The 23367-nt window shown below is 44.6% G+C and overlaps 1 protein-coding gene across 2 annotated transcripts in view; it reads left to right on the plus strand.

Moving 5' to 3' along the window:
* The first annotated feature begins 9116 nt into the window (after nt 1-9116).
* DSP (desmoplakin) overlaps nt 9117-23367 on the plus strand; it is a 39361-nt gene continuing 25110 nt past the window's right edge. For both annotated transcript variants that reach the window (XM_075142659.1, XM_075142660.1), the window contains exons 1-4: nt 9117-9313; nt 18403-18505; nt 20212-20360; nt 20699-20873. In XM_075142659.1, coding sequence (XP_074998760.1) covers nt 9117-9313; nt 18403-18505; nt 20212-20360; nt 20699-20873 — 624 coding nt within the window. The remainder of the gene's footprint in view (nt 9314-18402; nt 18506-20211; nt 20361-20698; nt 20874-23367) is intronic.

The raw sequence follows: 23367 nt of genomic DNA on the forward strand, positions 1-23367 counted from the left end.
TGTTGAACTTAAAGGGTTCATATTCGACCTGGAGGCCTTTACACACAGAGTTCTTCAGGGATCTGTTCTGGCAATGTAATATCTTTGTCAGTGATACGAACGTGGAGACAGTATGCACCCTCATCAAGTTTGCAGCTGACACCAAACTGGGGACAGCAGTCGACACGCTCCAGGGCAGGGCTGCCACTCAGAGGGACCTGGGCAGCTGGAGGAAAGGGCCAACAGGAACCTTACGAAATTTGACAAGGACAAATGCAAAGTCCTGCAACTGGGGTGAAGTAGCTCCTTGCAACAGTACAGGCTGCCGATGAGCTCTGCGGGAAAGGGCACAGGGGTGCTGCTGAGCAGTAGGCTAAACATGAGCCAGCAGTGTGCTCGGGCAGCAAGGAAGGCCCAGAGCCTGATGCAGCCGGGGCTGTATCAACAGGAGCACAGCCAGTGGATGGAGGGGAGCGATTATCCCCCCCTATGCAGGACTCATTAGATCCATCTAGAGTACTGCATCCAGATTTCAGCACCGGTTGATAAACTTGGTACTAAGCCACCAAGATGGTTGGGGTTTGGAGACCAGCCCTGCAAGGAGAGGCTGAGGGACCATGCCTTGTCCAGCCCAGGGATGAGACATCTTCAGGGGAACCTAAAAGTGGCCTGTCAGTATCTATGAGCCACCAAAGCTCTTCACGGTGGTGTCTGGTAAGAGGAAAACAGACAGTGGGCATAAATTGAAACAAGAGAAGGTCCAACCAGGAATGAAGATGAACTTTTCCCCATGAGGACAACAAGCAGTGGAACAGGCAGTGAGGTTGTGCAGGCACCAATCCTTGGAGATTTTCAAGACCTTGCTGGACAAAGCCCCGAGCAATTTTGTTCTCATAGCTAAAGGGCTTTGTGCAGGAGGTTGAACTACAGGCCTCCTGACATTCCTTCCAACCCGAACCATTCTGTGATTTCTTGTTAAACCTGGGAAGGGAGACTTTATTACTTAAGGCATTCAGTACCTAGAAGCCCTGGTGTTGTCCTAGTGATATCAAGAATTTCCCAGTACTAGTCAGTGCTCACACACAAAAGTCCAGAAAACTTATGGCCTGATGAGATGAGGCAGGCAAAACTTTATAGCAAAATATGTCCAACATACATGAGAGTCCCTTCCTCCTCCTGCCCAGCACCGCTGCACAGGACCTCCCCTTCTCGCACGCCCTTTGCCCAGCTCAGAGGCAGGTGGAGCGAGCCCAGAGTCCTCCTGACTCTCCCAGAAGTGCCAGGTTGCGGTTCCTCTTGTTCTTGTCTGCGTCAACAGAGTGCATTAGCTACAAAAGCACAAGAAAGCGCACTGCTGTAAACAGTAGCCCAGTTCATAATTATTATTTTATTGCTTTCTTGCAGACAAAACTGGCATTTTTTCAAGGATGTGGCTAGAGTCTGTCCTGGAGGCGAGGCCATACCTGTCATGCAACTGGCAGGACTGGACTTAGTCTTAATTTAAACTCATACTACATTTAACAGAGTAGCATGGACAAGTGAAATTTCTGCTTGCGTTGAAGTAAATCACGTATACAGCGTGTTACATAGTGTTCCATATAGAGTAGTCTTCCAGTATCTGCTCACAGGTGTTTTAAGGACTATTTGAGCACATTTAGTTCACTGAGACCTGTGCAAAAGGAGGCATTTTTACAGTGAGTTGGTCTTGTTTCCTACAATGCCATTTGGAGGTGATTTCCCAGGAATCCACACAGAAAATAAAACTAAAGAGAGCTGTCAGTCCCTGAGTGCTGGCATAAGAGCTCAGAGCTTGCCAACAAAGTTAACATGAAGCAATCCTTTTTCTTCCCTGTTTCCCATCAAAGTCTTTTTTATTGACGTTAGCCTTGCTGGTTCTTATGCTGCTAATCGTGCAAAAGATGAGCATTTTTATGGAAACAGCTGACTGTATCCTAAAGGGAGCTAAATCATCCCAACAGAAAAGTGGATCTGAACAGAAAAAGAGGAAACAATTTTATTTCCTACATGTCTGACTTAGACCTACTTACTTAGAGAAGATACTGTAGATACCCACAGACACATCCAAATCACATGGAGAGCTGGGAAGAAAGCATTAATGCAAAGTAGCCTCTTTAGCATCATATTAGGGCTCTAATCCTCTGGTCTCTTTATCAGAGTTCTATAATTACATGGAGCAGAGAATGAGAAGGCGGAAAACTAAATGCAATTGATTCTGCTATTTGAACTACACGGTTTGTGTAGGTGTTTGGGGGAAGGAAGCGCAGCACACCAGCTCTTGAACACTGAGCAGCAACACTATAGCAATAATTGAGGACTGAGGAGGAGGAGGATATTCCACTGCAAGTGTGAGTGAAACTTAGGCAGTGCTGGAATTTGGTCTAGACAGGAGAACACTTCCACATTTACATCATCACATCTTGAAAGCTGCAGTAATCACAGATGTTTCACGATCCCCAGTGGCTGCCTTGTAGTATTCTGGTCCCATTGATGACAACTACTCAAGATTTAAATGCGTTATAGTGATGATTATACTTTTGTAATGGAGGAGAATATGGTTGTAATAAAAGACCTTCCATTTCTGTTCAACATGACTCAGCTGGAGGGAGGAGGAAGGCTAACTTCGACTTCTCACTTCCGAATTTGTCTTTAGAAAATTATGGAATGTGTGTGTGAGAGAGGAGGCTGCCTCTTTTTTTTCTAACAAAAATTCCCTGTTAAATGATTGGAATAAAAAAGACTCTTAGGAAACTTTCTTAAGTTAAGTTTTACCCATTCGAAAAGGCTTTTTCAGCACAAGCATTTCTTAATGCTGCCTTTACCAAGTAGCCCGAGGTCCCTTTGGTGTGGGGAGCTCTTGCTGGCTGGGTGTACAAGCAAGCACAGCTGGAGCACACAACGCTGTGATAACATCTGGAGTTTGTAGAGAGGGTATCTTGGTTAGGAGGTTTCCAATTCTACCAGGAGAAAAATTACCCTCCATAGCCTTGGGGTTTTGGAGAACAAAATATTCCTGTAAGGATGACACCTCCACTCCTCAGCTGCGAGAAGCAAAGCTTCTGGCACAGTAAAGAACTGAATCTTTATCATCTTCCCTGGTTGTTATCAAAATAGTTGTGGTATGACCCACAAATTGAACATGAAATGACAGGTCTGCTTGCAAAAACTAATGCAAAGTGAGTTAATTGGCATTCTTTTGTATATATTAGGTCCATTTCTCCATTGTCCTCCACAGCCTGCAGCCATTATACACCATAAAAGTTCAGCATAGGGGAGATGTGCATGAAAATCTGTTTTAAGTGTCTTGCTCTTCTCCATTAAATCAGTAAAGATACTTGGGACCTTTGTAACTGCTCTGATCTGGTATTCCCTCTTACAAGTTACAAGGTATTTTTGATTATGGTGGTAACATTTTAATAAGGCTATTAGTGCCCGGGGCCAATGGCATAACCCAGTTATTTGACATATTGGGATGACAAGCATCTGTTACAACGTGCAACGTCACTAGTGGAAGATTCACGCTAATGAGGGGGAACCCTGCGTGTCTACAGGGCTACTGTAGCAGCTCCCATTTGACCCTTCACTCCCATTTCCAAGAATGAGGGCACAAGCAGAAGAAACGGGTGGGTGTCAATAAAATCATTGTGCTCCTAATCCCCTTGGGCTTGCAGATACCTGTGTGTAAATTAGAGCAGCCCCAGTGTGAAGCAAGTGTAAAGATCCCTTGAGAGCTTCCTCTGTCCCGCTTCTTGTCTTGGCACGTGGCTCAGCTGCACCATGGTATCTAACTCCAATTATCAAGCAGTCTGAATAATGAGGGGGAGATGTACCTTGCCAAAAGTTCATGTTTTATTAAAATAATTCATCCTCACAAATGGATGCATTTTGCATCAGCACGTGGCTGAAAAGATTTTTGTCCCACTGCTAAAGAATAGCTAGTCAGAAATAGCCTTGTATTGCTCTCAACACTATTAAGTGTCTTTCTATATGTTGACTTCTCAAGCTCCAGCAAATGTCACCAGGTGCTGATGAAACAGAATTGAGAAGTGAGCTTTTAAAGGAACAGAAATAATGTGACATTAAATAATTGACCTTGTACTGTCACTGTTGGGGTGCTCTGCTTGCAGCAACATGAAATCAAGATGTATGTAGAAAAATTGCGTGCGTGATCTGTCGGTCGTGGTGGGACCATGGTGGGAAAAGTATGTCACGTGTTGGTCTCCTCCACCTGAAGCGAAACAGCCAGGCATCCTGAAACTTTTTGTCTGAGTAGTCAGTCAGGTTTGACAAGGCTGACACATCCTTTGCCACACCCTCTACTTTTGCATGGTATAGAAGGAATTGTGCAGTCCTAAGATGCATTATCTCCCTCTGAATTCAAAGACATTTTTTTTTTAACCCTACCAGAAACTGGTAGCGTAATATTCCAGGGACTGTCTAAAAGGAGCACAACGAGTGTTCAGGGACCTGGGAATGACAGCTCTTGGCAGGCAGTCGCAGGCTTGACTAGTCACAGGTTCACACTGAGCGCCTTGTGTCAGTCATTCCCTGCCTTCCCCAACTCTTCCAAACACTCGCTGGGGCATATCTATATTTTAAAATGGATTGTGCTGCAGGGCACTGTAAATCTGCTTGTAATTAGGCTCCAGTTGAGTGTATTTAAGATATATCTTCCCCATGACAGGGATATATTTGTAAAAGTTGTCTGAGCACTCTTGGTTTGTTATTAATGACATTTCAGACCATCTCTGCAGTCGCCATAGAAGTGTTGCTACTGGCACCAGCTAGTGAGCCTCTCTTCCCATGCAGAGAAGAGCTCAGACTGCGGACCCAGGGGTGATTACTGTGAATTTTCCGGGGAGAGTTCAGCCTGAGTGAAGTGAGGAAGTGGAAACTCCCAGGACTGACCTTCATGTCGTAATAAACATGGACTTTGTGAATGCTGCCACTCAGCCTAAGCTATCCCTTCCCAGGCAGCCCTTGCACAGGAGTGGTGGTGCATAGCAATCACCTTACAGACATGTAGCCAGATTAGTGGCTTGCACGTGCAAACTTGTCCTTACTGCCCAAAACTGTAGGAGTTAGGAACACAGGAGTCACCTGCTGTTTTACCTGGATGATACGATCTCTGTTTGGAATGCCAGACCTGATTTTTTGCAAGCTACAGTAATGGAAATTAGTTACCAAGTCACATTCAAAGATTTGTGCTTTGAATGTCAGGTGTCACTGGTTATCAGTGTTTCAGCTATTTTAAATTTACTTGGTTCTTCTTCATGCAAGGAAGACATTAAAAAGAGGATGTCATTAAGTAAGCTCGGAAGATGGCATGTGAAATAGGAGGGGCTGGCAGCTACTGTTAAAAGTTGTTAATTAACAAGCCGTTGAGGGGAATTTCAGTGTGGCCTTGGGAATTCTGTTCTTCAGATAAAATACAGACATCTCCCTGGTATAGACAGGGACAAGTGCAGCTTGTTACATTCACCTCTGGTAGTGTCCTGAATAATTAAAGACCCACTATCCAGCAGCCTAAGCCTAAAATAGAGCTTTTGGGTACACCATTTGGGGTTGGGAAGGAGCCTTTTACGAAACCTAAAGAGAGAGATTATGCCTACCCCTAGTATTACATATAAAGGAGCCTCCCTCTGTTTATTAAAGCAGTGTTCAGGCACAACTGTATCCCCTTTGCCTCCTTGGAATTGCTTTCTCCTAATATCCTCATGGTGTCTGCAATGCCAAGGGAAGTGAATTAGGATATAGGGCTGCAGCACAGACCTTGGCTCTGGCTTGTTTTAAGGAGCCCCGAGGGAATATTACATCTTCTTTAGACTGTCTTGCTTAAAGAGGATCTCCTAAGACCTAGACAACTTTTATGCATCCATGTCTTAAGAAGCAGAATGCCAGCTTCTGGTAAGGGAGATGAGCAAGAAACTCCAAATTACTGCATGTTATTCTCTCCTGCATGGAGTTTTCCTTAGGAGGAAAATGAGACTCTGCGGCACTCTTGGGCCCGTGAACACGGAGTTCACTGAACATTTGTTCTCAAAAACTCTTTGAAGTCAAAGAAAGTCAAGGAACGTAGGATGTGGCCTTAGGTAGATCAGGACCAGGCCTTTCCAGAAGTAGTGGAACAAAGTTTAAGCAAGATCTTCCAGTTATGATACTGATATTTTCCTGTAGTCAGTAGAATTTTAAGCAATACCCATGTGACTTGATCCTGCTTCAAGATAACTGAGTCCACCTAGGGTAGCACCAAAGTAAAATTGACTGTTTCAGCTAATAAAAATATTTGTATTTACTTACTTTGTTAGCCCATGTATGAAAACAGTTCAGATAGGAGCACTGAGCTCTTTTCAGTATCAGTTCAGTCTTATCTTGTCCTCTTCATTTCAGTGGGTCTAATTGTGCAAGCAGGACCAGCAGAATCCACTTGCTATTTAAGTACATTTTTCTCCATGTCCAGGTAACAGTGACTCATCCAGACTTCTGGGTGTATCACACACATGCTGTCTCCATCACAGATAATGGAGTGTCTCACTGAGCTGGCACACCAGTGCAAGCTGCAAGGTGGGGCTGACTGGAGGTGGTTCTAAAACTCAGCAAGAACCCCAAATCAGTGTAATGCTTTTGGATTTCTAAATACGCATACATATAAACAGACAGCTCTCAAAGGGACTTGCTGAAAAAAATGCTTTGTGTTCATATGTTTAAATACAAGTGCCTGGTTTGAGGCATCACCACTCAAAAAATCTGACTTTTAGGTATGCTGGTGGCACTAACACAGTGATCGAAATTTAAGTTTCAAAAAGTTTGGACTGGAGTATCAAGGCATGAAGTTCAAGTTTCCCTCATTCTGCATCTCCCTCCTATTCTACATCGGTTTTCTACCTTTTTACTTCCTTCTTTATAGCATTAAGCCTATGTATTCGTTTTTGTTACTCATCCTGACTGTTTTTGTATTCTGCTCCCTAATGACTTTGGAAGGTAATGTCAAATCATCAAATCGTGCAGACGTAATCTGTATTCAAAAAAGCACCCCAAATCCACACATATATATCTCTATATACACGTATATATGTATGTATGTGTGTATACATATATATGTATGCACTGATATATAATGACTCACGTTATATATAATACAGTGTATATATTACAATACAGAAGTCACTGTATGACTTCAGAGATAATAGCCAACTTGCATTCTCCCTCTTTGGAGCGCTTCATACAGCTCCGGGCGGTGCCGTCAGGATGCCTTTTGGGACCAAGCAACCCCACGTTTGCTTGGAGGGGCTCTTATGCCTCCGCTATGCTGCGCCCACCACCACCGCCAGCAGCAGGGCAGGTTCTCACATAACTTGCACCGTGGTGCTCCTGTAGAACCCCAGGAGTTTCAGTGGCATTGAGAAGAATCGCTCTCATTCGCTTTTCTCTTTAATAGTTCAGAAAGTCTTGTCCTTCCAGTGTGTTTGTGTAGTTGTTATTTACCATCCCGTGGCCTATCACTTGCATTTAAAGAACCAGGAAAACGATCAGTGCAGAGAAGACAGAAACGGGCCCAAGAATTTATGGACCGTGTGGGCTGCTGGTGATCTCCCACAACTTTAAAAAACTTAGAGCGCATGCGTCTAAGAGCATCAGATGACTGATATGGCTGGCTCCCGTACTGTACTTTGGGATGAAAGCCTCGGGACTGTTTCAGACAAGCTTGGCAGGGTTATTCACGAGTGACTGCTGCTTCTTAGATTCTGGCCATCTTCTCTTTGTCTTCTAACACCATGGGCAAGTGGCCAGTCGCTGAGGCAGTGCCACTGAATGTAGTTAAGAAATTGCTTTCAATCGACCCTTGAGACTGACCCAGTGGTCAATGGCTGATAACGAAAGCACCACTGGGCATCCTACAGCAAACTGCCTTTGCTGACACCCTGCATGCACACAAATGTATTAAAACGATTTTGTCTTTAGGATCTGGCAGGAATCAAGAAAAACTAAGAGAAAAAATCAGTTTAAACACCCATTTCTGGATATCCTCTTTCTCATGCACAAATGCAGTCATGCAGCACGTGACACAATTCAAACATTTCATGTGCCGGTGTACAAGTTTCAGGGCTGTTTCAGAAATGAACTGGGCTTGGAGTACCGACAGCCTTCCCAAATATAGGACCCGATGTATTTCCCAGTTTATGAAACAAACATGTACGCCGCTCTCCTACCAAGCACGCCAGCCCTGTGGCGTGCCGCATCTTGGTGCACGAGGAGAGGGCTGCCATCAGTGGACTGGATCCATCCTCGATGTAATGGCGCCGATTTAACCGGCGCTGCCTTGTTCGGGTGCCGGTTGCTTGCCGCAGTGGCGCAAGGGTGTCTGGCGTCGTGGGCCCCCCTGCGCCGGCCGCCCTCAAGGCAGCCCTCCCAGCCCTCAGGTGAGCCGCCCCGTGCCCCAGGGGCTCTGCTACAGCGAGGGGGAGAGCGCCGGCTGGTAGATACGATACGGGTCAAGAGGAAGTTTTTAATGGGCTCCAACCTCCGCTGGCAACTTATGAGGGCAGTCTACGCACCAAGTAAGGTGGCAACGCCGGTGCGAGGCTGAGAGAGGCCTTGCGGTGCCCGGGCGGCCACCGGGGAGCGACACCGCCGCCCCAGGGAGGCCGAGCCGGGCCGGGCGCGCCGGGGCGGGGGCCGCGGAGAAACCTGAGGCGGCCGCCGAGGAGGCGCGGAGGGCGCAGGCGAGGCGGTGGCGGCGGCTCCACGCCCAGGAGCGCCGCTTAAAACCTCCGCCGAAAGGTGTGGCTTCGCCTTTCCTCTGCCGGCGGGGAGGGGACGGGACAGTACGGGACGGGACCTCCGCTCTTGCCGCCGCCGCCAGCAGCCTCCGCCGCCCGCCACCGCACACCGCTTCGCGGCGCGGCGCCCCTGCCCTCCCCTCACCTGCGGGCCGCGCTGATCCCCGGCACTCGGCCCTTCCCCGGCCCTCGGCGGGCCGCGAGGGAGAGGCGGCACCGCGGCGGGCCCTCCCGGGGGTGAATGCCTTTCCCCCCGTCGGGTCTGGGTCAGTCTCCTCGTCGCTTTCCCCATCGTCCCCTCTCCCCCCGGGCGGCGGTCCCCCGCGCTCCCCCGCCGCCATGAGCATCAACGGCGGCTCGCACCCGCGGATCAACACCTTGGGCCGGATGGCGCGGGCCGACTCGGGCACCGACCTGCGCTACGAGATGAGCTCCCATGTGGTGGGGGGCGGCGGCGGCGGCGGCGGCACCCACACCCACAAGACCTATTACTACCAGAAGACCTACGGCGGGGACTACGCCTCCGACGGATACGGGTAGGTGCGGGCCGGGCTATGGGGGGGAGCGGGCGCCGCCGGCCTCCGGCCCCGCTCCCTCGGGGCCGCCTGAGGAGAGCTGCTGGCCGTTTCCTAGGTGTGCAAGCTTGCAAGCCTTTTTTTTCCTCCCTAAGGAGCCTAACTTCTGGAAGGCCTTTAAATGCAAGCAAAGAGCTTTCAATTTTTAAATTTTTTTATAAAATCTTTTAGTGGGGACTCTCTGTGAAGAGAGTAACGAGATAAAAGGCAGGATGGTAACCTCGCTGTCTCCCCTTCGCACTCTGGGGTGTAAATGCGAATGTGCTGGCTATACCGACCCAACAGTTCTCTGCTGACAAAACCCCGCTTCACTCGGTGACGCAAAACAAGCCGTACTGAGGTAGACTGCTTTGTACCTCATACCCAGGCTCAGCTCTCCCTGTCTTCACCAGCAGTTGCACAACTAGGGCGATAAAACAATTTTAACTAGCGGGGATCATTCTCTTACTCATTTCTGAGTTTGTTTCTAGCTTGTTCAAGGCCTGGGAGTTTAAGGCCGTGATCTTTTATGCACCGATCCCTGATGTTTGGTGGCTGGGGAGCAAAGATACCGTCTGCTTCCCCCCCACCACCTTCTTAACTTTCTGCTTGCCATGTTGCTGCGAGTGCAGTGAAGGTCTGGCGGGCAGGGTACTGGCTGTGGATCCTGGTTTTGGAGAACACCTGCTTTCATGGATGCAGCTCTACCAGCAATCCGCGCAGATCGATTCTGGCAAAATAACTGCAGTGGTCATGAAGACTTCTCCATTAAATCCTGTCGGCTGGGAGTTCACGGGTCTGAAAAGCATGCAGCAGTTACAGGCACTGAAGGAAACAGCACTGGTGTATGATAAGGCACCTATACAAAACACTGCTGGTGATTACTCTTTTTTACATGTGGAATGGCTCCATTAAACCTGTTGGTCTAATTATTGATGCCACTGACTTAGGAATTGATTCAGAAGTGCTGTCATGTAATATGTGTTAAAATTTATCCCCTAATTTTACGGATAGTACATCATTATTAGATTGCAGAAGGACGAGAATTAAACATATATAGTAAATAAACGGCAGATGAGAACAGGCAGGCTTTATTAAATGAAGTGGATCTATAAATGGCTGTAGAGAATTAGGATTACCCTAGAGAGCACGGAGACGTCTGTTTAGATGCGTCAGACCTGTTGCTAGAGGACCACTGAATGACAGACAAAACTTGCATTCTGCCTATTTTTTGTTTATTACTTTGCCCGGTTCTTAGTTTCGGTTCTCTATTTGACTTTTGGTTTGGTGTGTGCACAGGTAAGTTAGTTAACGATGAACTGCAGCTATAACGTCTACTTACTATTACAGTAGTATGAGAATACCTAATTAGTGCTATATAATTAGAACAATTCAATACTTTACCTTGGGAGAGTGCACTTACTAGGACTCCACAATGCTGTCATTGTATTGCATTTGTGAGGATCTGTTTTGCTAGTGGTGCTCCACTGCGAATACCTTTACTGTTTACAAGAGACCGACATGAAAAATTAATGGCAGAACATGCTACTTCCAGGCTGTTCTCTTTTTTTCCAGGCTTACTCTAGTGCAACTATATTGGATTCACTAGAGTGACTTCCCTGTTATTCCTGACTTTCACTGGAGGAGAAATACCTTCCTTTAATCTAGCATTCTTTGGTTTTTGTTACATATTTTAAACCAGTCCATAGTTTGTTAGGCTCTTCTTTTTTAGTATTCAGTGGTGGCATAGCAAGAATGGAAAGGACAGACCTGATCAAGAGGTTAACAACCTTATATCAACATCCTTTCATTTACTCTCTATAACATAATATTCATATCTCCTTTTTCAGAAGGCATATCTGGCAAGGAGGTTGCAATGAAACTTCCTGTTCACTTTATCGCGAGGCTTTTGCATGGAACTAAAGACCCTGTTAATGAGATCAAAATACATACATATGTATATGTTTTACATATAATTTTTTGTATATGAAAACATCTGACCATACAAAATACTTTAAGTAATTATTTGCAAAACAATATACGTGTTTGCACCTTACTGAGTTGCCTAGGTTTATTTTTAATTAGTGCTGATTTGAATTAAAATGTCCCTGATAATACAAAATGAGGGTTTTGTTGCCAGTTAATGAAAAAAAGCAATCGTGCCTGATTTTGCACATGCACTTCGTGCAAAAAATCCACTAAATCCTGTGCATGTTGTGCTTGCAGGATCAGGGCCATCATTATGTAATTGGTTTTAATAATTGCGTTTAGCCTGGTATCTTCCATGCCAAAATTTAGTGGCAGTTACTGAACTAACAAAACTGAGGCTTCTTTTTCCAATCAGGAAGATTACTGTACCTTAATTTTAAATGCAGTAGGATTCAACTTAGGGTCCAGTCTTGTAAGTTTTGGGGCGTATTCTGCCAAACAAGTCTGTGCTGAGTATTACATTACTCACAGAGCAATGTAAGACGCTCCCTACCCTTAGGGCTCAGCAAGGTGCTTTTACAACATTCCCGGTTTCTTCTGGCTTGGGAACTCAGGATGAGCTTGGCCCAGAGTACAGATACTCAGCTTGACAGTGAGTCACACGCTCCTAAACTGCCAATTCATCAGTCAAATATTTATCAATGTCTTTGCTATGGAGAGATAAAATCTGATATGCTGTGAGAGAAGGGGAAAAAAGTGGCAAGTTGTGCAGTTTTATTTGTCATTGCTGAGATTAGGGAAAAAAATGGCCTAGGATTCATGGTCACCGTGTGATATGAAAATGAATTAATTTACAGAATTCTGCTTAAGAGTTAATGTAACTTCTGTGCTTTAAGTTCGAAAAGGAGTTAGAAATTCACATCCCGTGCCCTGACATTACTTTCAGGGACTGACAGACAAAGTAAACTTGGAGAAAACAGATTCAAAGCTGTGTTTTTTCCCTTCCCATCAGCCTTGCAGGGATCTGCAGGGTCCTGGCTAAGCTGAGTGGTGGTAACATCCCCTTTTAGCTCCTCTGCCACAGCATTGCGGGGGGGTGGGGGCGAAAAAATGCCCTGGTGACAAACAAAAACATGGGCAGACGGAGAGGGAGAAGGAATGTGTCCGAATCGCTGCCGAATACCTGCCATGCTGGCAGAGCCTGCACTGTGCTCGAGCTGGCCAAGAAAGGGGTTTCAGCAACAGCTGGTGACGCTGCCACTCCATGAGAAGAAAACCATGTTGTACCTATCCCAACTCACCTTTTCATAGGTATGTGCGTGAGATTTCAAGCTAGATACCTTTGCAGGTGTGAAAGCCTCTGTCAGGCGAGGGATTTGCTGGCGCTTCGAGCGACTGATCTCCAGCAGAGGTGTATTTCCATGGTCCACGCTGGACCCTGCATTTGGCACCTCCCTCTCCCAGAGCTGGAGGTGGGAGAGGCAGCATGTCTGCAGCCTGCTGCACCGGGCAGGGCAGGTACGGCCTTTAGAATCGGTGCCATTGCTCCTGGTGATTAATACTGGTGGGAAAAAGTGCGAGGATTTTTTGTGAATAGGTGTGGCAGGATCCCTTGTGAAACCCTACTTGCTCTAAAGGCACTTGGCCTCAGGGGTCTTAAGATTTCACCAGTGACTCTGAAATTTTTGCACGTTTCTAATGGTATTTAGAGCCTGATCTTGCAAGATGCAGACATCTTTTGAGGTTTCTTGTCATCATGCCCGAGTCTATGTGCATACTCAGCAGATGGGACTAGTCTGGCAAGGCCATGGTGTGCCAAAACTCATCCTAGTAAGAGCAGAGATGTATGGGGAGAACCCAGTTACGGACCTCTCGATAATTTCTGACACTTGCATTCACCTTCTTGGAGGGGGGAGAAAAGCTGGTTTATAGTATTTTAAATTCTGGTTATATTCTTATGGATATTGTGATTTGCCACCTTTTCCCAGCGTATGCCTGTGTGTTTTCAGGGGCACACACACCCAACCGGCAGGCGGTGGCAGATGGGCGGTGGTTTAGTACATGGTGTGTGCAGGCTGTGTGCTGGGAATGGATGGAGATTCCAGGTCAGGTTTTTCTTCTGACTTGCCTACCCTGGGCATACCAGGTAATCCCTTCATGAATCTATTGCTTGTTCAAACAAGTTTGTGTGGATGGGGGGGAAAAAAAAAAGAAAAAGAAGAAGTGCTATTGTTTTGCCCTCACTGTTGAGTTATGGGAGTTGCTCGATACTTTGGATCTGCAAAAAGACCTTTTTTAAAGCTTCCTTTACTTTTTGAATTAAAAAAAAATGCTTTGAATTTTTCAAAGGCTAAACGTTTTCTGGAGCAATCAGAAAATTTAACAAGGATTATTCTAATTTGGTTTAAATCAGATATTCGGGGCAAGAGTGTCCCATTCGTGCTTCCAAAGCTTTAAGGAGCTGTGAAGCTGCTGGAGGGCTCCACAGAGCTGCTGGATGTGCTTCTGCGTGTCTCCTTCGCCCTGCTTCTCTAGACGCTAATCGCTGCCCAGATAACACAGCAGCCACCAGAGCAGCCTCCGCATTGCAGGCGTTTATGCTGGGGCCGTGCAGGTCTTCAGCAGCAGGAGGCAAGTGAGAAAGCAGAAGGTAGCCGGCTTTCTTCCTCACCCCTCGGGTTGTGCAGTAACGACGACTCTGTTGGGCCTGTAAGGGTGCAAGCCGAGTGTTTACAGAGGTTATATCATATCCTCATTACAGAGGATATATCACTTAGGAAATCTTTCGGCTGCTTGAATAAGTCAGTGGCAGCAGTAGTCAGCCCTGCTGTGTTCCAGGGATGTGGGCACAGCTGGGTTTGCTATGTCTGTCTCAACTCTCCTAACTCGTCGCATGGCCTTGAGAGCGTTTCTCAGTCCCATTTACGAAAACCAGGAATAGTTATTTCTTGTTTCTGTAGAGCTGGGGGTCTTGTGAACATCAGTGGTACCACTTAACAGTTAAGTGCAATCCTAGTTCAGAAATTGAGGATTTACCGGTAAGGTAACGGCTGAGTTTAGCTCAGGTGGGGTATATTCCAACAGGGGGATGTTGTCTGAGCTACCATCCTGCCCAAGCCCAGTGGCAGCAGGGGTTGGGCTGTCCTCTCATTTCTCTGGGAGAACAAGAGCACAGGATAGCAAGGGAGCAACGTATTCTGCCCTGACATGCAGCAAGCAGGGTGATTCCTGTGCAGAATGACGACAACGGGAAGATGCTGTGCTTTTCCTAGGGCTCTGGCAGTAGAGGGATACAGGGCTACATGTTAAGATCCCAAATAAAAGTGATTCTTCTGTTTTTTGAAGTATTCTCATAATTTTAAAACAAAGGCACTACCCCCCCTTTGTTTTCCTTTGTTCCTTGAATAGTTAATGACTATTAAAACTAAGTCATTTTAATAAAGAACTCAGTTTAATAGTATCTTTTTGAAATTCATGAGTTGCCTTCAAAATAAGTGTCATGGTCTAAAATTTTGAGTTGTAGGGACAAATAGGTCTGAAGCAGTCCAGGCTGTTTCACTCAGCACTGTTGTGCAGGGTTTACAAAACCAAAGCAGTACGGCAAATAGTCAGATTCCTGCAAATGCATATATTTATTAGTAGGAGTCCCTGCACCCTTGTGTTACAAATCCTGCTGAAAGACCAAGCTTCGGTTCTTTCCCTTTCTGCTGGAATGGTTGAAAATGTATGCTGTATTTACAGGGGTACAGTAAAACAAGTGAAAAACCAGTCCATATTTTCACTGTGTGGTGAGCCTACAGTGTTTGGTGCAGCAGGATCCTATTCACAGGTTTGAGCTTTAGATGCTGCCAGAGTTAAAAACAAATCAAATTGTCATCATAGCAGCAGTAGTTGTAACAATGACCAAACATTACTTTAAACTCATTCAGTTTCATGTAAACAAAATCAGATGAAGCAAGAGAGACATTGACAAAATACCATCTATAGTAATCCACTTACTCTGTGTCCTGTGAGGATTGTTGGGGTCCTACATCTTTCTGAGGGACATAAATGTATTTTTATATAGGATCTAGGTTACATGGTTGTACTTTGAAAAGCCAGCTTCATTCTTGCCTGCACGTTATGATACCATGGAGCATGTTCAGGGGTTAGGGTTTGCCTCAGTTTCTTTAGTCCAGTGGTTTTTTTTCCTTATGCCATTGTGTTGGATATGATTTTCCTTTGGCTGGCTGTTTCCTTCTGCCTCAAGGTTGGACATCTGCTTACTCTGCTTTGGCATTTTTGCTTTGATCTACTCATTCCCATTAAAGGCCTGCTGGCTTCAATAAGAGGAATAACACTGAAGGCCTTTGAAACTGCTTATGAAATACTCTCCTGTCACATGGGTGAAAAGTATTGAAGATGCGTCCGTGTGAGATTGTGCTAGTGCCATCTGATGTATCAACCAATATATGTTGAGGTATTGTCTTGCTAAATATTTTTAATTTTTACGTTGAGAGATTGATTTATGGCCTCCTTGGGTATATTTGTACAGCTAAATCCTCTTCAGATTTGAAGTCTTTGCGTCCTGTTGACTTGGTGGAGCTATGCCATCAAACATCAACTCTTATACTGGCATCTGCTGTCTCTGGGTATGCCCCGTAACCTAGCCTAGCTCGGTTTAACTGGCTGGGATTTGAAAGCCATTAGCTCTCCCAGTGTCATCAGCTACCTTTAACAGGCCACTGCCTTTTCACCCATTATCCTGGTATTGATCTCAGTATTTTGACTGGCAAAACAGTTAGTCGTTTAACAACAAAACTGACATCCAAGGTGTTAAAAGCAGCATTGATTTAAATTGCCTTAAATGCTTGCCGCTTTCTTCTTGTGAAGGTCCCCTGAACTGTAAACAAATAACTTGTAGATCTTTATTTTAAGATCTAAATAGGGCGTGCTTAAGCCTCCCACTTCAAGGCCTCTGCTCCTGCCTTTGAAACAGTTTTGTGCATCTATATTAAACCATCTTCAGTTTTCCAACTTCTTTATTTTTTGGACAATAATTCTGGGTTTGGTATTCTAACATCATTGGGATGAACACAAAATACTTGTAATTCTACTTTTTCTATCTTTTAAATTGTTTGATTTATTTGAAAATAGCTTTTCTTTACAATTTTGTAGTGTGTTAACTATGACAGCTGTTGTTTAGACCTCCTCTCAGTGTGAAGTGAAGTAATGCCTTTCAGGTCAGTGAAGTTACACTGAAGCAGTGGAGATAAGCTGATTTGTTACCGAAGAATTCTGGTCCCCATCTATAGTTCTTTTGGCTTTAATGGATATCCAGCATTTATAGCTGTCAGGAGATGATTGAAAAAACGATGAAAGAAAAAATACTCTTCTGATGTTCTAAAAAGAGAAAATTGCTTGGAAGGTTCCTCTCTCTTGTTCATTATGTTTCATTCATGAGAATAATTGTGGGTATAATTAAATGTAAATTTTAGATGCAGTCAGATACTTCTAGATCCAAACACAACAGCGATGCCTAAGGAGAAGGAATGATTTAGAAAAGGAAGCTGACAGGAAGCCTGGCACAAAATCAGACCCATATGTTATTTTTCACAATTGTTTTCTTTAAGCTGTTTCCAAGATATACAGGGGTGCATAGCACAGTAGGGCGCAGCGTTTGTGCAGCCAAGGGGTCACAGTGCAAGCCAGGAGTTGCATGTGTACAGCTTGTTTTAAGTCACACAGTGATTCTCCAGTCCCGTCTCTGTGTCTTTGAGGGTCTACTCCCTGGTATTGAGGGAAGCTGGTGAAAAGTTGCTCAAACTTTTTCCGCTTGTTTGCAAGAGCTGATAGGAGAATGGCAGGCTGCTGAAGCACCAACTGCACACGCTGCAGAAGAGCTCTTAAAAATACACCGTTGAACGTTTCTCACTACTACAGTGATTTTCCCAAGGACAGCTCTGCCAAGTTTTTTACATTGTCACAGTTCTTTTTGTGAAGGATGGTCAGAGGCTGTTGAAGTCCGTGGAAAGATTTCCATTGAATCCAGATGACTTGCTGGCTCTGAGCTGGACAGGTTTGCACCGATAGTCTTTTTGATGTTAGAGTTGTATGGAAGATTCGGGCATTCAGTGATTTGTAATGGAAAAGGTTACTTGCTGTGAGCTTACCTACTGAAAACTAGGCAAGGCTTGGAAGCATCTTAGTTTCTTACTGTCTCTTAGTAGTGGTTTATTTTAGTTTCACTGGCAAGTGCTTTGGTTTGGGAGCCGCCTGGGCTTGCTTGGGAGCTCTGATTCCATCAGCAAGGAATGGTTCCTCGCTTGAAGCACCTCACCCACGTTCAACTAGCAGTGGCTCGCTTTGGTGGCTGAATCCCAAATGCTGGAAAAGCAACCTTCTGGTGGTAGGGATGCAGTAGATTACGTGTAAGACAACAGTAACGACCCCATTATCTGTCTTGGCTTTTTCGCCCACTAGTGTTTTCAGTTCTGGAGTTCTACTTGGAACCCCCAATCTCCCACTTTATTTATTTGTAAGAAAGCACGTCCTCTAACTCCAGCCCCTACATCTGTTTTTGTAGTAGCATGTGCGACTTGCAGTGCCTTTTTAAGACACCGCACTAGCTTCATCTATTTCCGCTGATAAAAGGGCCCTTCATATGCTTGTATGGACTTGTGTGCTCATGCACGTGTGTACAGAGGATCCTGCTTTCCTTCTACGCTCTGACATTCGATGGCTGGTGTGATAACACGTACATTAACATCACGCAAAGGCTACATTCTAATGTATTGACTTTAACAAAGATCATGAATAATTTATTCTCACTGTAATACTGCCAAAGTTTTGCCTGTCAAAGCTACAAATACCTGTACTGGAAGAAAACCTTTCTGGCATGCCAGTTTCCAACTTCTGCTTGCTCCTGTGGTGAAGTCAGCCTGCTGTTACAGAATTGTGAAGTGGCTCTGCCATCATGGAATGGGCGTTAAAACTTCACAGTGCAATTATGTAGGAGAGCCAGATAAAGCGTATGTTTCTCTGAGATTAATGAGATTGATTATTCCATGTAACTTCCCTTAGCTGTTGGGAATCCGTGTTTCTCTTGTCTCTTCAAAATGTGTGATTACTCTGTACTTACTTCTTCTTCTCCCCCACAACAGTCAGAATGGGACCTGTACAGTGTCCAGACGCCAGAACACCATCCAGGAGCTTTTGCAAAACTGTTCGGATTGCCTGATGCGAGCTGAGCTCATAGTACAACCCGTGAGTGCTTCTTGTTCTTCTTATCAAAAGTGATTATGAATATTACAGGGAATGAACGCTACGTTGTTATCTGGACTCACAGGCTCTGCTTCTTCATCTCCTTTCTCCCCTTTCAGCTGTTTGTGTGAGGCAACTGGGAGTGGAATAGCGCATCGCCTTCCTAGGTCTGCCTCCTCTGTCTGCACTCAGTGTTCAGTAAAACTGATTGAAATGCATCCAATTAAGAAAAGGGGGACTTCTTGATTTTTAAAAAAAAACCCCACCCTTCAAAAAGATTCTACTGCATCTTATTTTTCAGTTTTAGATCAAGGCCACTGTCGGTGTAAACACCTGTTAATAACGTTATGACCACTTATAGTTTCTTAGCATGTCCTGTAGAATATCGTCATCATTTTCTGGGCCATAATGAACCTGAACCACCATAGGAAAAACTTTCATTACCTTTATTTTATTTTTCCAGATGATTACTGAAGAAGTATATGAAACTAGATTTAAATCTTCTTGGCTGTTTCATCCCAAATGCATAGAGATGATCTTTGCCGTACGCTACACTGGTATAAACCCATAGTGCCTGGGGGTGGGTTACTCACTGACGCTAGACTCAGTCCTGGCGAACATGGGACGTCCTCTGTTCCTGCTGAAGTCAAAGGAAGTGCAGGGTGGTGAGTGCATCCTGATGTTGAGGCCACTGAGATCCAAAACCATTCACAGTTCTGGCAATGGATGTGATTTAATGCACACTTTTGGACTCTCTGTGGATAGAAAAATGCGTTCAGGAATGAACTCTGGGGTTAGTAGTTAATTTCCTTTTCAGAGATACAGCACGTGTGAGCATGTTTATATAAAAATCAATGCCAGAGTAAATACTGCCTTATGTTAAGGGTCAATATTATTCCAGTGAAGTTAAAAGAAAGGATGTTTCGTTCCAGCTTGGTGCCACAACATGCATTGCTTACTTTTTTTTTCTTTTCTTTCTGAGGGACAAAGTAATGAGGTCCATCAACATTTTATTTCAAAATTAAATCACAGCTGGGTTATGTTTTGTTCAGCATGGCTGTGTCAGTGTGGGATGAGATCAAAAAGTTGTGTCTTCCTGCTCGAGGCACCATGACCATACTGTGGTCCACTGCACTGAGAGGGCGCACGGAGAATTTGCCTGGACTTTGGGTGATAGAAGGTGGGATGCAAATGTGACTGGGCATGGAGCTGGTCCCAGGCAGACAGGGTGCAGTCTACGTTTTTGCAGGGGAGGAGCAATGTCTGTAAGTCTTAGAACCTCAGGGAAACTACTGAAAAATCGGGAGCAATATCCACCAACTCCCACTAGGACAGAATGTTTGCTTCTCGCCCTCTAAACACCAAAGCATAAGGTCTTAAAAACTTAGCACACTGTGTGAAGCCTTGGCTCTGCTGAAATAAACATCAGTCAGGATATGCTGGTTTTTTTGGAAAGGCTTCGTTGGTATTATATTTTAATAACTTTCTTTTATATTTTATTTGTAATAAGGACTTTCCAATGACTGTGGATCCTTTGTTGATTGGCCCTCTGACAGTTAAAACTGGCAGTCGGAGACCCAGAAGTTGAAACCTATCATGCTTCTTAAAAATAATTGGTCCTCATAACATCTCTTTTAAAACAACCAAGCTGAAGCTTAGGTGATGAATATTTAATTTAATCTCCTATCTCTCTTCTCCCCCCCCCCCAGGAATTGAAATATGGGGATGGTGTCCAGATTAGAGGGAACAGAGATCTGGAAGAGTGTTTTGCGCAGGCAAATGACCAAATGGATATCCTGGATGGACTGATCAGAGAGATGAGGCAGATGGGCCAACCCTGTGAAATGTATCAGAAAAGGTATTGCCAGGGAAGGGCTGGGGGAGGGAATGTGGCTGATGCAAGTTTGTGGTGTCTCAAGTGCTCACCTTCCCTGGTGTTGCAGGATGTGACAGAAATCAATCAGGTTTGTTTGGGGCATGCTAACATGGAGAAAGGCCTTGCAGTAATATATTTCTTACAGAATTTCACACCTTGGTTGTCCCCATGAAATTTTAGTCAATACATTTTTTCCACATCCTGTGCTTTCAGCACTTTGTTTTGAATACTTGGTGGTCCAGTGGGAGAGATGAATTGCATTGTTTCCATGTTTGCTGGTTGTTTTCCTTATAGATGCTGACTGGTTCCTTCCCTTTCAGGCTGCTTCAACTTCAAGAGCAAATGCGTGCCCTCTACAAAGCCATCAGTGTTCCCCGCGCCAGGAGGGCCAGCTCCAAAGGCGGTGGTTGCTACTCCTCTCAGAGTGGCTCAGGCTGGGATGAGTACACAAAACGTGTCACAAGTGAATGTTTAAACTGGATGAGGCAGCAGAAGGTAAATCTGTGCAAAACCCAGAGACAATCCTAAGACCTGGTGTTATTTATGAATGTCACCTTGCATGCAGTAATGTTTTGGGTGCCAGAAGAAAGTTAGAAGTACACATGAATGCTCATATATTATTCCAAGTTCCTCTTTTTATTTTTTTTAATTGCAGTATTGTACATGTAGTGAGTTTCCACTGAAATATGAACATGAATTTGAGGTCTTCTTTTGCAGAGGAAAAAGTGTGGAAGTTAGATTTGAAAACTAAATGAGACACAGCTGTTAACGTAACAAAAGGCATTGACATGTTGGCATTAGAGATTATTAGGCTCGATATTTCCTTCCTTCCTTCCACAGATTTCCTTTATGATTCATATTTATCTTAACTCTTTACACAGGTAGGACCAGTGTGACAGATTTAACCATTGTCCAATATTTTACAGTTGTTCTCCCCCTCTAATCTATCTTATCACAATGGGAGCCAGAAGGTAGAGCTGATTGCCACAGGACTTGATTTTCAGAAGTAACTGCTGAAATAGCAACTTCAGCATTTTCATGTGTATCTGTTACATGTGCAGAATAAATTTGCCTGTGCACAGCTGTTGATGATGTAACCTGGAGTAGAAAACACATGTTGAGAGCCTGTAGCCTGTTTTTGTGCTGCTGAAGTGAAAGTTGTGTGTTTATGGTTGGGCAGCACTTTCTGAGAGACAAGTAGGGAGGATGGAACAAGTTGGCTGAAGTTATACTTTACAGCTCCTTGTAAATTGAAATTGCATTGTTTTTATCTCTCTTTATTAGGCTGTTGCTTAGTGATCCTGTCATTGTTATCTGCATATGGTGTTATCCAGGTGGCTGCTATGCAAACCAGATGAGAAGGGGAGAGCTCTGTACAGTTCCCATACTTTTATGTGAGTGCTAGTCATAGTCTAGTCTTTCAGTGCCCTCCCATAGCGTGGCGTGTTTTAAAGGAAGAAGGGGAAGTGGAGATGCACCCCATGAGTGGTAACGTATATAAGCGTTGTGCCAGGAGAGCAGCAGCAGATATGATTGCTCTACACACGCTGTGGGAGAATAGGCTAATTGTCAGACCTGCCATGGTTTGAGGAGTGGTGTTGGACAGACACTGGGCGCGCTTCCAGCAGAGCAAGACCGTGAACATGCTGCACCTCCCAAAGACGCCATGTGACACCCTGCTCAGACACCCCTCGCTAAGCACAGGGAGCATAAGCACAAAAGCTCCTGTGAAAGGAAAAGGCTTGCTCGCTCTCCCTTCTTCAATCTCTAAGGCAAAGCTGAGGTGGGCCCAGTAAGCATTTAGCTCCCTGTTCGGCTTTTGAGTTTTTTTAGGGAAAACTTACTTTGAACTTTCCACCGTGCCTCTTCTTCCCACCATGCCTCGCTGTGTCTCATTACCTGCTCACATTGGGACCAGGATAATGTTCCCCCTAGTAACATGGTGAGATGTGGAAAAAGGGTCTGAGCGGCTGTGGTTTTCTGCTGGTGTTTTTGCGTTTTCTGTCTGGATGGTTTGCTGACAGGAGAATCAGGTGATAAAAGGGTCGGTCAAATTTCCAGTGCAGAATTAAGGAAAGGCGGTGAAATCCAGACAGCCTTTGTTCACGTACTGGCAGCCAGCCAGGACTGCTGCTGTTGCTACAGTCTCTTTAGACTGTTTAAATATAATGAGAAGGGTCAAAGTCCTGTAACTTTTAGATGGCTGAATGCAAAATGGTTTTGTTTCTTGGATCGTTTTCAGCACTGCCTTTGAACCCCTACACTTGAGTGTGGTTCGGGCTTTATTGTCATCTGTTGACTCATAGAGATTTGGCTCCAGGCTGGTAATTACCAAATTCGGTCCCAACCCAAGATTAAGATACTTATTTCTTTACTGTGCGTGTGCGCAGACAGGCATTCAGACAGAGACGGAATGTGTCTTTACAGCATAAAAGATGATTTGCAGTTTGAGGAGCTGAATTGTGAATTCAGTGGTTTTTAATATTTGAAAATAATGAAACAAAGAACTGCAGGGAGATAGTTTTCAAGTTAGTAATTATCCAGGTGTATTACTGTTTTTCAAAGGCTGTTCCTAGAGATTTTCACTCGGCATCCTACAATAAATGTTGCCAAAATGCAAGACAAACAACACGTTCTATAATAATTTCAGTTTATCTTCTGTTTTTTCATTTAGTTTGACTACATTTAACTGAAGTTATTGGAGTTTACATGAGCGTAATTAAAATGGAAATGTAGTGTACCGGGTCACAGAACTTGACTCTGGGTATTTTCACATGAATTGCATGAATAGCATTGTTTGATAAAGTCATACTTTGTTTTCAGAGTGATAAGAATGTAACTATACTGTACAACATAAAAAAACAGTTTGGTTTAAAGAAAACTGATGAAAATACACTACTGAGTGTGCTTCTTCTAATTTTAAGCAACTTAAATATTTTCCCTACTTTGTTTCTTCTACTTTGGGAGCCTGTCACTCAGTTTAAGTGAT

This window comes from Calonectris borealis, chromosome 2, assembly GCF_964195595.1.
Source record: "Calonectris borealis chromosome 2, bCalBor7.hap1.2, whole genome shotgun sequence".
NCBI lineage: Eukaryota > Metazoa > Chordata > Aves > Procellariiformes > Procellariidae > Calonectris > Calonectris borealis.